At 40.4% G+C, this 16225-nt stretch overlaps 1 protein-coding gene across 4 annotated transcripts in view; it reads left to right on the forward strand.

Moving 5' to 3' along the window:
• The window catches only part of bsnb (bassoon (presynaptic cytomatrix protein) b), a 61659-nt gene that overhangs the window by 26083 nt on the left and 19351 nt on the right, over positions 1 to 16225 (forward strand). For 3 of the 4 annotated variants that reach the window (XM_077572926.1, XM_077572925.1, XM_077572927.1), the window contains exon 4: positions 15102 to 15881. In XM_077572926.1, the coding sequence (XP_077429052.1) occupies positions 15102 to 15881 (780 nt within the window). The remainder of the gene's footprint in view (positions 1 to 15101; positions 15882 to 16225) is intronic. The other variant, XM_077572928.1, reaches the window with a different exon arrangement.

A 16225-nucleotide genomic window follows, 5' to 3' on the forward strand; every position in this document is an offset into this window, starting at 1 on the left:
TTTTCCTACATTACATTAAAGTGATAGAAATGATAAGAAAAGTTTCCCTTGAACTTCTTCTTTGCTGTGATGCCCAGTTGTTGCCCCCCCCCCCCAAATCCCCACCCACCCAGTTGTTGACACATGCACATGCACTCACATCCTCTTCTTGTCAGCACTCTTCTCCTGCCAATTGCATTCCTTGCTTGAAGACTACTTTCAGATGACATTGATTGAGTTGGCAATTACTTGTGGTTGGATTGCTCTCTGTTGACATTGCAACATAGATGCTTAGCCGTCTTGTTCCAGTGTGTGCAGTGTTTTTTTTGTGTTTTTTTTTAGCAGCAACAGCAGGGAGAGCATTTTAAAACCCCTGCACATAATACGATAACATTGCAGGAGGTGATTTGGATATAATAGAAATAAACAGTGGCAGTGAATATAATGTATGTGTATGTGTGAGTTGTGTGAGTAGGGGGGGATTTTTGATGAAGGAACTAATAGCCGAGTCTTTCTAATCTGTGTTGAGGGAGCGCGGCGATCCCCTCGAGTACAGTGCTTAACCCCCCTACACAACATTGTAATGCTCCACCTACACAAACAAGCGCCATTTGAGAATAGTGCGCCTTGTCGTGTGATTACACTAATACAAAATCTTGTAAATATGTTCGAGTGGAGCAAATTGGAATGGCAAAACAAAAGTTAAGTATAACTCTTGCATTTCAGATTAAACAGGACAATTCTAAAATTCTACGCATGGCATGTTTAATCCGCAGAGAACTTGACGGCAGAATTCATTGTGTGCCTCAGCTGCAGACAGGAAGTGTCATGATGTGGTGTCCAGCAGTGACTGTTTCCTGTTGAGATTACAGTATGTGGCACCCAGCACAGATGGCACGCTGGTTTGGTGGCTTAAATGACCGTCATTCTCATTTCAATCCTGTTGTTGTCAACAATGTGTAGGATCCACTGCCATCTAGTGGTGAGCTAATAATTTATTAATACATTTAAAAAAAACTATTAATTTCAATACTATGCAGAAAAATATTTTCTATCAAAACAATGTGCATCTTTTTATATATCGTAGGTCTAGCAATCGCTAATTATTGCATATGTCGCGTCATGCCGCCATCTTTCTGCTACAGATATCCGAAGGAGAAGAACTTCATGAATATGGTTAGCTTCTGGTGGTGCTTGTGTTGGACCCAATGGGTCGACAGTCGACCGCCGCTTACCTTCCACAGTTGGGGCCCGCAGGTGGCCATCGCTGAGTTTTGTGATTCATGCTTCCTCTGCTTTGCTCTTGCTAACTTTTGCTAGCTTCTCCCACTGGTCGCTTTTGTTAACCACTCTAGCTAGTTCTTGTTAGCCGCTCCTGTTAGCCACTCTAGCTAGTTTTTGCTAGCCGCTCTTGTTAGCCACTCTAGCTAGTTTTTGCTAGCCGCTCTTGTTAGCCACTCTAGCTAGCTCTCTTACTCTCCGTTCCCGCTAGCTCCTGCTAGTTGGGCTGCTCGCTCGCTTGCTTACTCACTCCAAATACTAACTGGTTGTAATTGTTGGTAGTCTTGTGAAGTTTAGGCTCTCTGAGGCACCGTAGTGTGCGTGCTTTAAAATTGTTGCATTCCATTCACTGATAGATGGCACTAAATCCTACACACTCTCCTTAAGGAAAAATGCTAAATTGGGATAAATAAGTTTTACTTTAAAATTACCCGTCATTGTTTTTGGGGAGATATTTTATACCTCAAATGTACTAGTGGTATCATTTGGTACATGGTATTGGTGTCTATTCAGGAGTTGAGTACCCGTAATGGTAACGGTCTGAAAAAGAAAAAGTGGTATAGAACTAGCCTGGAAATCCAGACTCACTTGCGGCTTTGCCGGGGAGTGAGTCTGGTCGACCGCCCTATCAGTCGCATTTCTGAGGCTAACAGACAGTGGAATTAACCTATGAGCGAGCAGCGGACGTGACGTCAGAAAAGAGACTCGCTGAAGTCTATTTTTAAAAAGTTTTTTTAAGGAGTAAAAATCCAACATGGCTACTAGCCGAAGAGAGACAGTAGTGAATGACTTATGTCGTTGTTGCGGGAAAAACTTGAAGATTCATAGTGTAATGAGTCACTCTGTTTTGATATTCGAACAGCGTTGCTCACAAAGACGACGTCACGCAAATAGACGAATTTGATTGGCCGGCCTGTTTTCGGCCGGTGCCGAATCGCTGTCTATGGACGCCTGTCCAGACCCACTTTCTTTTTCAAGAAAGTAGGTATGGCTTGCCAGGCTAAATAATATACTTTAATACTAATAATATAATATGTAACATTTAAAATGGTTAAATAGAATTAAATAATTATTTAAACTATATTTTGCCTTTTTTCAGCTCTATTGTATTGCCGTCTTGTAAACTTAAAAGTGAAAGAAAATTGATAAGTGAGAGAAAAATGCATAAGTAGAACATTTTGACACGGCAAATGCATTTTTATGTGCCTGATTCTGCTAAGCCTCCATGCAGCATGCAGTTCATTTTTCACAAGATGTCTCTGTAGTCAGCCTCCACCTGTTCCCAGTTTTGGCTGCACTAGCAGCTCTTTTGATGAATGACTGTCCGAGAAGCGTATAGAACTTAAATTACCAATCCCTCCCCCATCCTTTGCAGCGGTGTTTTATGCCTCTGCCATCTTTCTCTTACCTTATGAGTGAGTGTGTCTCTGCGAGGCCTACAAGGGACCTCAGCATTGGCTTAATCACCTTTTCAGAACTCATCATCTTCAAGGCCTGGTGGCTATGCTAACGAGTTTTAGCGATGCTCCGGGGGCCCCTGGCAGCGCCCGCGTCTATTCTCGCTGTCAGAGCCACGGAGGTGGGCTGGAGCACTCCTCCCACCCCTGCTTCTGGGTCCTCCTGTCTCAACACATCATTTCACCCGCCTGATGGGTGTACCCGCTCCCTCCTCTCTACCGCACCCCAGGCAAGCAACTACTCCCTAACGCGAGCATTAGGGACGAAGGGGGGTTCGTTTTGAGTGTTCTCTGCGCTCTTAGCCTCGGAGGCTGCAAACACTAAAAGGCACGCGACACAAATTTGAGATTATGGAACGGAGGTGCGTGGTTGTATGTCAGCGGATAGGCAGACAGCGGGAGATCTCTGATGAAAGGGTCAGGAGATTGACAGACAAAATGAAAGAGATAAAGCTCACTGATCGCTCACATATTACATTTAACCCCTTGCTAATCTCTCTGTGCTGCAGCTGTCGGGCAGCCGACCAGATCAGTTAGCGAGGGGCCAACCGTCGCTCTGAGCTGCGGACTGACAACAATAGCATGGCAGGCAAAAGTTAGATGAGGACATTTTTTGCCCAGCTAGCGATGGGCCAACCCACTGCCTCCATGTAGCGGAAACACTTCAGCTTCACTGTCTGCAAAGTTCACTGCCGCAAGCGAGTGCAATGCACTTAAAAGGAGTCACTGTCGGTTGCGTGTTTGAATGCTGGAAACTGAGTCTGTCTCAAAGTCATTTGGGGATTTGTTTGCTTGCTTTAGACGTCCATTGAATATTTGCCGATGGGATGGTCAGTCTGCTTGTTCTTTCCCTTTAGGGAATAGTACCTACATATCAAGCATTTTTTTATAGGCTCTTAAATGCTCTTTTACTCCCAAAATGCCTTTAATCTTGAAGCCAGTAATTTCTTCTTTGAGTTAAAACAACTGTGCTTATTTCAGATATTTTAGACATTGCATATATTGTAGTGATGGGAAAATGAAGCCTCATGAAGCACTTGTTGTCATGTTTTGGTTCTGTCATGTTCAGTTTCTGCTTTCCTTGTGTTTTCCTTGTCTTGTTAATTGTGACCCTGCCCTTCCTTGTGTTGTCCAATCAGTGCCCTCAGCCACTTGTGTCTGGTCCAGGTGTGTCTTGTTGCGTCATTAGTGTTGGTGTATTTAGTCTGCTGTCTCTCCTCTGTCTGTGTTGGTGCATTGTGGTATGTACGTTTGTCCTCATGTCATGCTGCCTGTTTTCGGTTACCTCCCAAGTTCTGGTTCTAGTTCAAGTCCATGTTTTGTTGCTGTCTGTTTTTTGTTCCCTCTTTTGTTCAAGTTCAAGTTCATGCTTTGTTTTATGTTTTTGAACTTTAGAAATTAAATCCCTTTATTTTGGACTACACCTCTGCCTTCCCGCATCTGGGTCCTAAAGCCCCCCGTTTTGACACTTGTGATATTTTTATTACTCCTCTAGATGGCACTATTGGTTTAAAAAGGCAGTGGAAATGTAATACATTTTCATTGCACTAGCCTTTAGAGCACCATCTAGAGGAGTAATAAAAATACTAAAAGTGCTTCATGAAGCTTCATGAGGCTTCATTTTCCCATCACTACCGGTGACGACAAATGACAAATGATGACAAAGTGATGATAAATGTCTTTTTTGTGTGTGTGTGTGTGTGTGTGTGTGGGGGGGGGGGGGGGCAGCAACTGTAAAGTCTAATCTAATCAAATAACCCACACGGTTCACTTGAGTCCTAAACATTTATTATGAAGGAATTGTTCACATAACTCTCGCACTAGTTCAACAGGTTTTTAAAGCAATGAATGACCATGACTGTGGAATCCTTCTCTTATAAGAAAAATCATGTTATTATTATTATTAGGCAGCGTAACCTTTGCAATGATTTGAGTTTTGCAAGTACAAGCAGTTGTGGAGGTGCAATAGTAGACATGAAGAAGTAAGTCTTACATTATAATGCTGGACTATGGTAGTTGTCAAATGCATGCAAGGGTCAGAAGCGATAAAAATCTAGCTTGATTTTAGCACTTTCCTTTCTTTTCTTTGGTCCTTCCTCGGTTCTCCTCACAGCCTCACGAATCTGGCTGGAAGTGTTCGGTTTAGGTGAACGGTATGGGATTTTTTAATAGGTTTTAGGTGGACTAATGAATACACACACACTCACACGCATGCACACACGCACGCACACACGCACATACACACACTCACCCACATACAAAATAAAAAAAATTAAAAATTAAAAATAAAAAATAAATGAAAAAGAGAGAGCAATGATGATGACATGCCAAATCGGTAAAATTACCGAATGAACAGAAAAAAAAAAAATAAATAAATAAAAATAATCTAGTTTGAACATTTCAAATTAGTACCCGGATGCATTGTTGCAACAGTGAATGAGTCAGCTGACACACTGGTGGATAGTTTGCAAGCAACAAATGAATATGAATGAGAGTACATTCTTACATTAGCTGGAAGTTACTTTTAGAAGCTTGTCTAATATAAAACAAGGGTACAAGAGACGAGCTGATTAATGTGTCCTGGGGACACACACATGTGCCAAGACACGCCTGTTTGGGCGCATCTGCCCAACACAGCATAAGATTGGTTTGCAGCTTTAATAACATTTCCAAAATGAGATAAGCGGATAGAGGTTTGGCCCTATTTGAATATAGAAAAAGCACATTTGAGTCTTTCATCTTATTGCGTCGCCACGGGAGAGTAAGAACGACCCGCGCTCTGATGCTACCGACAAACTACACAATTATTGACAGGTGCATATGCCTCATTTATTCAGCCACATTCTCTTATCGCACTGCCATTTAGCCTGCATGCTAATTAAAGCTGCAAAGGTGGAGAGCAGAGAATGACTCATGAAATACGACTGCATGATCAATGAGATAGTTGCTTTTGGAATACTGTGCTGTAAATGGCTGATTTTTAAAGAAAGACTGCAGAGGAACAAACAATTAATCACATATTGCTGGGATTAGGCCAAATCCCAGTACCTCCAAAAATCGACCCCAAAAAAATGACGTTTTTTCAACCATTAATATGACATCAATAAAGCGATCAAGCCATTTTCATCACAGATTGGTCAATAATTCGTAAAAATGACACCCACACATGTGGTCTGACCAAAAGTATAGATTTTTGAAAAATATGAAATTTGACTAATTGTGACTTACGAGGTTTCGGCCAGCGATATGTGCTGTACATGTAGAATTATAGAATTTAGTCATGATGTCCAATAGGCGTTAACAATTGTGGTATACTTAGAGTTGCCCAATTGCCCATATAGAGCAACAAATACATGCTGTTTCCTAGCATACGTTGACTATACACAGTACTCGCAGTCCCCATGCAAATCATATGAAAAAAGTAGCTACAAGAGTCTGAATGGGTTTATTATTTGACGTTGACCTTCACAGTCAACAGATTACATTGTGTTCTTCTCGATGGAAGTCATGCTCAGTCTATAAACTGTATACAGCATTTACTGAAAAAAACAAACAAAGACTCTTTCCTCGGTGTGTGATAATGTTGCTGCCCGCTGAGGTGGACCAGCTTAACACTCTGTTTGGGCTGCATGCAAAAACAAGGCACCCTGTTGCCCCTTCCTGAAGTGAAACGACAGAGACATGAATAAAAAAAGACCAGAAAAAAATTTCCGACCCTGTGTTGCTCAGTCCCTGCAGGGACGGGAAATACACAAGCAAAGCTTGACACACACTTAATGACAGACGACTGACTGTTCATTGCTTTGCAGCAACACACTCTCTTTGAAAGATTATCAGTTCCAGGCTCAAGAGGTGATATCATGCGCAGATTGAAACTGCAATTGGAAAATGTTGTTTTGCTAAATTGTAATATGAAAACATGAATAAATTCATTTGCGTCAGAAAGGATTTATGATCACTATAACCCCAATACTCCCTTGTCCTATTTTCTCTATTTCAGGGAGAGAGAAAAATCGAAACAATCTTGTTATTTAATGGCAGTATAATCCGTCAATATAAATAAATCTATTGCCACTTATATTCATGTATAACCCTAACTTCAGTTAAAAAATGTTTTATTTATTTGTTTAATTGCAGTATTAATGTTGCCTTAGTGCTTTTTATACTAGTACAGTTGTTGTACAAATGTTAGTGCTAATTAGCAAGCATGCTAACATCCCAGAAAAAGGTACAGCAGATTTACCCATTGTGGGACTAATAGTCAAAAACAAAAACAGTTAATAAATAATATAAATTTTATTTTGTCATGTCTCATCTTTCTTATCTTGGTGTACGAGAGTCACCGACATAGATAGCCCCCAACAACCTCATGAGTAGCGGTAGTACACTAATCACTGTCTTTACATAGATTAATATAATTAAGTATCAATATTAACAGATAATTAAATGTAATTTGTGGATTTATTTATTTTTTTACAGAAGTGTGTATGAAACTGGTATCTTTTGACAATAATCAGTAGGCTACCTCAGAGGTAGCTCTCAGTTTCAAAAGAGTTTGTGACCCCTAGTTTAAGCAGTGACTTCAAGGCATAGTCATTAATTCTGTGACCATTTCTAGTAGTCTGAAAGTTTCTCAGATATCTTATTGAAAATTCACCTGTTGACATCAATGAAGGCATATTTTCTGGACTTCATAAACGGCCCAGCAAGTCTTCTTCTAGACTTGCTATCGTATATTATTTCATATCCCCCCTGTAATGAGCCTGGCCACGCTGCGTAGAAGCGACTGTGACCGGGCTCGAGCGCCGCTTGCTCTGTGGATGATCCTTCATTTCCGCTCTAATCCACAGGCCTGAGCACGTGTCCCCATTGAAGGAGTCGCGGGGGATTGACCTATATACCTGCTGACTCTGGCCGACCTGTCACAGCTGCGGCGTGGCGTGGCACAGCCTGGCACACTCCCGTGACATGTGCTCGCTCACGCTTCACTCTGCGCACTTGCTCGCCGTAAACCGCTGTTCATTCAGACCGAGCGCACTTCATGCAGTTGCAATGATTTAAAGGGCTCAGGGAGAGTTTCTCACGCTTGACTGCTCTGCAAAATATCACTGGATTGAATTGAAAATCTAAAGCGGTATTAGATTTTCTGCCTAGATTGCAACTTTATCTGTTGCACTGTTGTATGTTGTGTTACAAGGTTATTATGTACCATCTTGTGGCATCAAATGCTTACGTGCTGACTGAGCCAAACATATTTACACACTCGCCCTCTCCACACCTGCCTTGGGAAATATGCCAATGTCCATGTTGTGGTTGTACTGACCTCCTGCTCTCCTGACCTTCACGTTTTAAATTCATTATGATCTCCTGTGTGGCGTGGCTAGTGGCTCATCAGTCTTTATACACGAAATGAGAAAAATTATTCTGAGTTGCCATCCTTTTTTGAGTGCTATTATCATAGTGCCTGTAAAGTGTTGTTAATAACCCTGCCAAATTTAAAAAAAAAAAATGATATAGTGTGGGAGGATGGTGACACAAGTGTGTCTCTGGGCACTATAACCTGTAACTAGGCCAATTAACAAAAAACAAAAACATTAGGAAAGCTGAAATGATGAAAAACGTTTAAAGCTATTCAACAGACTCAGGCTTGAGCTCTCAACAACTGAGTAGTTATTTCAGCATTTATCTTCACACATGTATAATGTTTTAGAAAGAAATCTCGGAATTCACTTAGCAGGGTGTTTAAAACAAACCCATATTTCCTACAATTTAGAAATCAACCAAAATATGCCTTTGAATTCGCACAAAAACTTGGTGGCTGAATGTAATAATGCATGAGATGTTAGCATTACCTCACTGTAGCTCATTTCAGCTAGCATCAAAGGACAACGTGCACAGTAAATTCTGGAGAGTAGGCTAATATTTACACTTGGAAGAGAGTAAAATAAAGAATTGGGGAAAAAAAGTCATTCAAGGGTTGAGGAATTAAACTCACTCACTTTGCTTATGTCCAAGAGGAGACCAAAAACATCGTTTGATGTTTTTGGTCTCTTGGTGTTAGGAAGATTCCAGCTGACACGAGCGATATATTAACACACAGCATGAACTGGCTCAGGGAGGAGATCGGCTGTCTCCCAAGATGAAGGTTGTGAGTTCGTTCCTCAACCCTTGAGTGACTTTTATTTGTATTTTATTTTTTAAATTTTTTTATTTTACTCTCTTCCAAATGTAAATATTACTCTAAAACTGAGTCTATTTGGTCTCACTCTAAATAGAGCAAAATTACTCTACAGAATTTACTGTGTGCGTGTATTTTTCTCTAATACTGTATGTACTTACTTTTGATACAGTAATCAAAATATCATAAACACCTGTTAGTGTTGTGCATTACTAATTAAAAGGTTGTAGATGTACCTAATGGTGCGGCCAATGAACACCCAAACGGTGTGAATGTGAGTTTGAATTGTTGTTTGTTTATATTTGCCTTAGATTGGCTGGTGACCAGTCCAGGGTGTACACTGTCTCTATAACAAAGTCAGCTGGGATAGGCTCCAGCTCACCTATGATCTTATGAGGACATACAATATAGAAAATGGATTGATAGATGAACCTATTGTGTGCTTATTATAACTCCACTTATTTCTTAAAAACACCAACAAATGTGTTTCTGCCAGTGCAGAGAGGATTTCTTGTCGCTCTCTTGTAACCAGCTAAACTGTTCATTCTTTCCGAGGTATGCAAGTACGTTTAATGACAGCTGACATTTATTGCTCACAGTTTGCAGTCTGGTTACTGGCAGAAAGCCTACGCAGGCGGGGGGGCCTAACGCTTGCTGTGACTTGACTGACAGTAGGAGGGCAACACCGAGGTTTTGTCTAGCGGCACGTTTTCAAGGCCCATACACTTACATAAGAAAAATATCGACTACCGTGTGTATTCATGTGTGCTGTAGCTGTGAAATGGCTTGGCAGGAATGACTATAAGTACTGTGTAAGGAAAAGGGGAAGATGAATGAATGAATGAAGCCCTCTCCCAATTGGAATATTCAGCAGGTTGCTCAAATCTGGCTCAGGCACCCGTGAGTTTGTTATTCTGCACTGTGCTTTCATGTTACTGTGTGGGCGTGTGTGATCCCACAGGGCTCCACATCCCCTAATGGAATTTTGCACTCTCTGGCACCCTCCATGGGCGGGAAGTGTAAAAGCTTTCCAGACTCCCTCAGCAGGACTTGTGTCTCAATTAGTAGTTTCTTTTCTGCAGTCAAACAAGCAAACCAACTATATATAGATATATACTGTATATGCATATGCAAAGACAGACGCGGATGCACACCAGCGTATGTGACTTCTCAGGGCTATAGTGTCTCAGAAGCATCCTCTGGGAGCTGGGATCAATCTGTGAGAATGGGATCAATCTCTCTGACCTTTTCCTTGCGGTAACCCGCAGTGTTCAATCTCTCATTATTTTGACAATAAAAGGGCAGCTTTTCCGGCTGCGAGTCACCTCTTTGCTGCTGGTGGTTCAGTTTCTACTTTTGTCTCTCATGCCAGCAACCACGTTCTGCTTTGTCAACTGAATTTCATAAAGCCTCCAACTGAATTTACATTTGCTATTGCATCACAATGCCTGCACAGAATAAATGCTGCTTTTTCCCCCCGCAATTCAAGTCATAAATTAGGCTCGGCCTGCATCTGCCTACAGCGTTTAAGCTCATTTTCTGGATATATGGTGTATTATCTGCAGCAGAGACTTATGACTGTGGGAAAAAATGCAAAAGGAGGTTCAGAATACCCCAGACAATATACTGATGTGCAGTATACTGTATTAAACATTGCATCTTTGAATAGGATTCCAACATATAATAGCATTGGTCAATGCAAAACTAATCAGAGTTAAAAATAAAGGCACAATATTTTATTTTATTTTATTTTATTTTATTTTATTTATTACATTCAGCAAGGAGGTTATGGTTAGGTTACACCGTGTTTTAAGTCACCCAATCAGACACTTAAATTAAGCTAGTATCAGTGGGACGTTTTGACTTTTTAGTCAATCAATCAATCAAATCTTTATTTCTATAGCACCTTTAATACTTTAAAAGCAACACAAGGTGCTTCACTTAAAAACATAAAAAAAAGAACAAACACAACGAAAATCAAAAAACACCAACCGATTCCCTTCCACCCCCTGTAGTATGTGGTTCCCTGGGATGCCCCACACAGAGTAGGTGTAGTTAAAGTGGGATTTTTGTGGATTCATTGCAGCGCAACCAGCCTAAACAAAGGTGTTAAGGGACAAAGAAGAATATACACAGGAAGTTATGTAATGTAAGAGGCCTCAAAATCAACATGTCCAGACCCAAGCATCTGCCATCCATTTCTGCAGTCTTATCAAACTTTACTGTACTCATTTGTTGTTTTTATGATTCATAATTATTAACTTCTTTTTAGACTTTCAACACTCTTCTTACACCATGATTAGTATTTGTTTTGAAAGTGTAACGATAGTTGCTTAGAACGCGCCAGCGAAAAGTGAGGGAACACTGTATTACATTCTGGAGCTAGCTAGCTAACTAGCTAGCTAAATCGCTATGCATTGCTCTTAGTGGAAAACTGGTGCTGATATTTTATGGATAGTAATGGGCACTACAGGCTTCAAACTTAATGGACAGATTAGTGTGTATAGTCTTGTCAGCTGCATCTGCGTTCCAGTTGAGAGCCAAGGTGAAGTACAGCACACTTTCCACTGAATAGACAAGTTAACCTCCTGCCATTTAACTACCTATTCACTAACGAGATGATCTCACTAACAGCCTGCTGCTACTGACACACAGACACCCTTGCCCACACACAAATGCAAAAAGTCAAGTGGATTACTGTTTAAAGCGCATAGTGATACATTGAACCATTTCTTCAATATTTTAGCCTGAGCTGGTTTATTTCCACCTCATGTGCTGTAATAGTGCCGCATTTACTTGGGGAACGTCATGGTGAGTTTGGGCTTTTCTTGGGGTGTTAGATGGCTGTATCTGAAACAGCTCCTGCTCTATACCAGCTGGATTTTCTGCATACAGTGTGGGAAGAGGTGGGAAGCACAGCACATATTCCGCACCGCCGTACAGGCTAAAGCACTCTACATGAATAATTTGCCACTCTCTGATCCAGTTTGGTCTTCTCATATCTCCATTTCACGTTTTGCTGATTCAGGAGCAAAGGGAAAGTTTGGCACCTCAGGAAGATGTATGCTTTTGGGTCAAAGTATTTTAATTAAATTAACTCTAGTTGAATGCCCAACTAGAACCTATAAAAGGTTGCTGATTGTTTTTTCTTTTTTCTTTTTTTACATAAAATGTTGATGATGACAGCGAGTATTTCTGGTAAGATTACATTATCGGCTATATATACTGAACACACACATGACATTACTGTAGGCATATTTTAAATTTGGTCACATTGAATTGTGAATTGAATTTGTGAAAGGGGCGTGGTTTTGGTTAAGCGGGTGTCATCATAGCATACTGTGCCTTTACTAATCACTAATCATATGTGTGTCACAAAGCAACAGTGGCTCACCAACATTTCGACACAGCATTTTTTTTTTTTATTATGTGTGAAAGTACCGGCACAGATGGTGAGATTTTAGAGTGTACCTGTTTATATATAGCTTCTCAGTAGAGCACTTGAGAGAGAAGAAAACAAAGCAAGTCTGTCTGTTTGGCTTGTTAGTTGCTCCATCATCATCATCATCATCATCATCATCATCATCATCATCCTCATCTTAGCTGAGACAACAGATTCCGATGGACTTTGGGCAGAGCCAAGAAAGTGTTAGCATGTATGCAAGTCAAGCATTAAAAATGACTTTTTTTAAAGACAAAATAAGCATGTCTCATACATTAGACACAGAAGAGTGTTGCTAGTAACCCTACCAAATTTGATTAATTAAAAATATACAAGATGAGGCTTCAAATGGTGAAACATGAAGCGTTTCTCTCCCTTCTCAAACACTGAATGTGCTGAAACCAAAATGTAGATCTGGTTAAAGCTACCGGTGTCTGGAATATGTAACACCGGGTTGTTGCAGGGCTTTCAAAAGCGTGACAACAGATGTTAGCCAACAGCTAGCTCGGGAGCTACTTTTGGCCAGCGGACTTGGTGTTGTGTTGGTCTGTGGGTCCACATAACAGAGCCTTATGGAAAGTTAACCTTTTATTTAACATGGTTGCACACGTCATTTAGCCTGTACCTTACACCACACACTACATGACAGCCATTTGAGCACATACTGTACTTCCTGCTAGTTATGTACCTCAAAATGCTTTATGCAGGGATGTGATTTTTCCGCTAATTCGCGGAATTCCGCTTTTTTTATCTCCCCCAAAAAAAAAAATCTGATCGTTTTTTTTTTTTAGTAGTTCATTGTGTATGCACATGACTCCGACAGATAACATCTTCTGCTATAACAAAGACATTTGTGGTATGCTCTAATATGAGTTACTTTTCATTTGGTCATGATACAATTATTTGTTCATGAAATTTGAACTCTTCAACATTATTTATGTGTTAACTTAGTAATCACATGAGTTAGATATGATGATATTCTCAGTGATAGTTTTTAAAAGCAAAGGCAGTCCAATGTTTTTGAATGTGACTGATTTTGAGTTGACTAAAACTGCCATTTTATATGGGATAGTTCAATATACATTGAAAATTTATGCTGTTGTTTTGTCTATTTCTTTGGCCCCCAGACCCCCGGCTAAATTTTCAGATAATTTCACTTTGGTCAAATCACATCCCTGTTTATGTTCAAACATATTACGATACAAAATACATAACAATAAGGAATTTAAATAACAACACAAAGGTGTTCTTTTAATTGTGGCATCCAGCTAAAATGCATTTGCGCAATGTAGGCATAACTAGCTAGCTAACCGCACGCTGACGTACAAATGGGCCAAGTCATCATAAATAAGTAACTCGCTATTGTGCTGGATAACTGCTGATGCATAGGAAGGTTCTTAGTTCTTATGTAGAGAGGAAGTGGGGACTCATAACTCCAAAGAGATTCAGGCAGCGCCGTTTTAGCCACGCCGAAAGTCATCGGAAAAACAGAAACACTCTCTCTTCAATATTAGGTACTACACAGTTCTCAGTCTTTGCACTTCTTCAAACACGCATAATGTATTGAGAAACAAATCTCGAAATTTAATAAACGGCACATCGCAAATATCATCTGAATATCTACACTAAGATGAACTATTCTTAACTACTACTCCTACTAACTGTATTAAGCATGATATGAATATGAAAGTACAACATGAACCAGACAACGTTTTTTAGGTGCATCAGAGTTTGACACAGACACTCCAATCCGGTCCTTTTATTATAGCTTTCACGCACATCAGCTTTCATCTTGATGTGCTTTCAGGCCAGCAGAGCAAATCCTACAACAAAGTGGATAATGGTTATGGTTTCTGATCTCCAATCAAACAGCCAAGCAGTAGGACAATAATCAATGTCTTTTTTTTTTTCATTATTACAGACTTCTTTTTTAGAGCACAAAAGACCGTATTGTTGGTGGGTCTTAGGACGATGTGAATCAATGCACTTGGCATGTTCTTATTGACTGAATGGCTGCCAACCTTGACTCATTCTTTTTCTTGCTTATAATGTAGAATGTTATTTAACATTCAAAGTAATTGAATACTTTATACTAGTTTGTTGCTTTATGTTAAGCGGGAAATGCCACAGTATTGTATTTGCGAAAGCAATTACCCAAATTCAATTTACTCCAACAATGTCTTCTTAAAAATGTGTTAAATATTGGCATTAGTCAGTTTACAAGAGTCATCAACCCTCTGTATAATTAGATGTGTTATTGTGCTTTGTTTTGTGTTGTTATGCAAGTCTTGACAGACTGCCTCTTCAGACCTCAGGCAAAGATGATCCTTTTAGAAACGGAGAGCAGGGTTACAAACGTGGTGCTGCCGCCTCTCATTTCATCTTTCATAACCTGTAATATAAGTATCGCATTTCATTGAGCTGCCTCATCGATCTGCTGCACTGACCTGATAGCTAATCCGTGTATGTTCAATTTGCTGCCTATGGAGGTTTTTCTGCAAGCCTTTCAGTTGTGTCAGTATTTATATTTACATATGAAGATAATGTTCAGTGCAAATAACGGAAGACAAACTACAGCCTTGCTGATAGCAGATGTTGTATGCTCCATATAGGTTGTAATGGACAGTCCACCGTGACAGATGTTTGAATGTCAAATTAGTAAAGCATCTCAAACTGATCAAAAATCATCATCGTATACAGTATAAAGTAACTTGAGTTTCTTACAGTAGTCCTAATTCCCATTCTCTTTTTTTTTTTTTTTTAGAAAAAAGAATGGCTCTGCTTGAACTGCCAGACACAGAGGGCTCTGTCAGGAAGTTTAGGAGACATCCCGGGCCCCGCCACCCATTCTGTGGGTTCCACCGTGCCACCTGCAGCGTCAAATCAGCAACCACCTGAGCAGAAAGAGCCTGATCAGCGGTCAGGGCCAAAGGCCCCAGGTCCTCAGCAGCAACAGAAACTACTGGGTCCCCAAGTAAGTGGCCCTGCTTCTCCTATGAAACAGGCTGAGAATTCGTCTCAAGCCAAGGTGATACGCCAAGCTTCCCCTCCAATTAAGGGTTCTACCCACTCTGTTGCTTCAGCCAAGGGTTCTTCTCAATCAGTTTCTCAAAGCAAGGGTCCAACACAACCCCCAGTCCAAAGTAAAGGACAATCTCAAAGTAAAACTCCTACTCAAAGTAAGAATCCTGCTCAGTCCGGTAATCAAACAAAAGGTCAGAGTCAGGCTAAAGGTCAGACTCTGACAAAGCCCACTGCTCAGGTTAAGGGTCCTTTGTCGAATGCCAAAGTTGCGTCCACCCCTAAAGCAGCACCCAATTATTCCAAGACATCTACCACCTCATCAAAAACAGCACCCACCCAGTCTAAACCCACAGGTACGTCTCAGGTACGCAAACAGACGCCGAGCCAGGAGAAGACAAAAGTCCCAACTAAATCTCTAAAGGAGGATGTCAAGGCGTCACCAAAGAAGGCCTTGTCAGAGACTGTCACTTCACCGAAAGACTCCAAGACAGATGATGTGCAGAAGTCAAGACAACGAGAAGTGAGCTGCTTGAATCTTCGCCTTCTCTTCACTCCCGCAATTCATCATTTTGAATATGATTTGTTTCGTTTGATTGCTTGTATCCATCTTTTTCATCATCTTTACCAACATATATTCAATTATATTGTTATTATATTATATTGTTACCTCACCTTATTTTACACTATCTATCTATCTATCTATCTATCTATCTATCTATCTATCTATCTATCTATCTATCTATCTATCTATCTATCTATCTATCTATCTACCTATCTGTTCTAGCCATCCAATTTACAGTAGATTTAATGTATACACACCTGTGTTTGAATGCCAGGCACAGACACGCTTGCGAGCATTTTACA

This window comes from Vanacampus margaritifer, chromosome 8 (assembly GCF_051991255.1).
Source record: "Vanacampus margaritifer isolate UIUO_Vmar chromosome 8, RoL_Vmar_1.0, whole genome shotgun sequence".
Taxonomy (NCBI): domain Eukaryota; kingdom Metazoa; phylum Chordata; class Actinopteri; order Syngnathiformes; family Syngnathidae; genus Vanacampus; species Vanacampus margaritifer.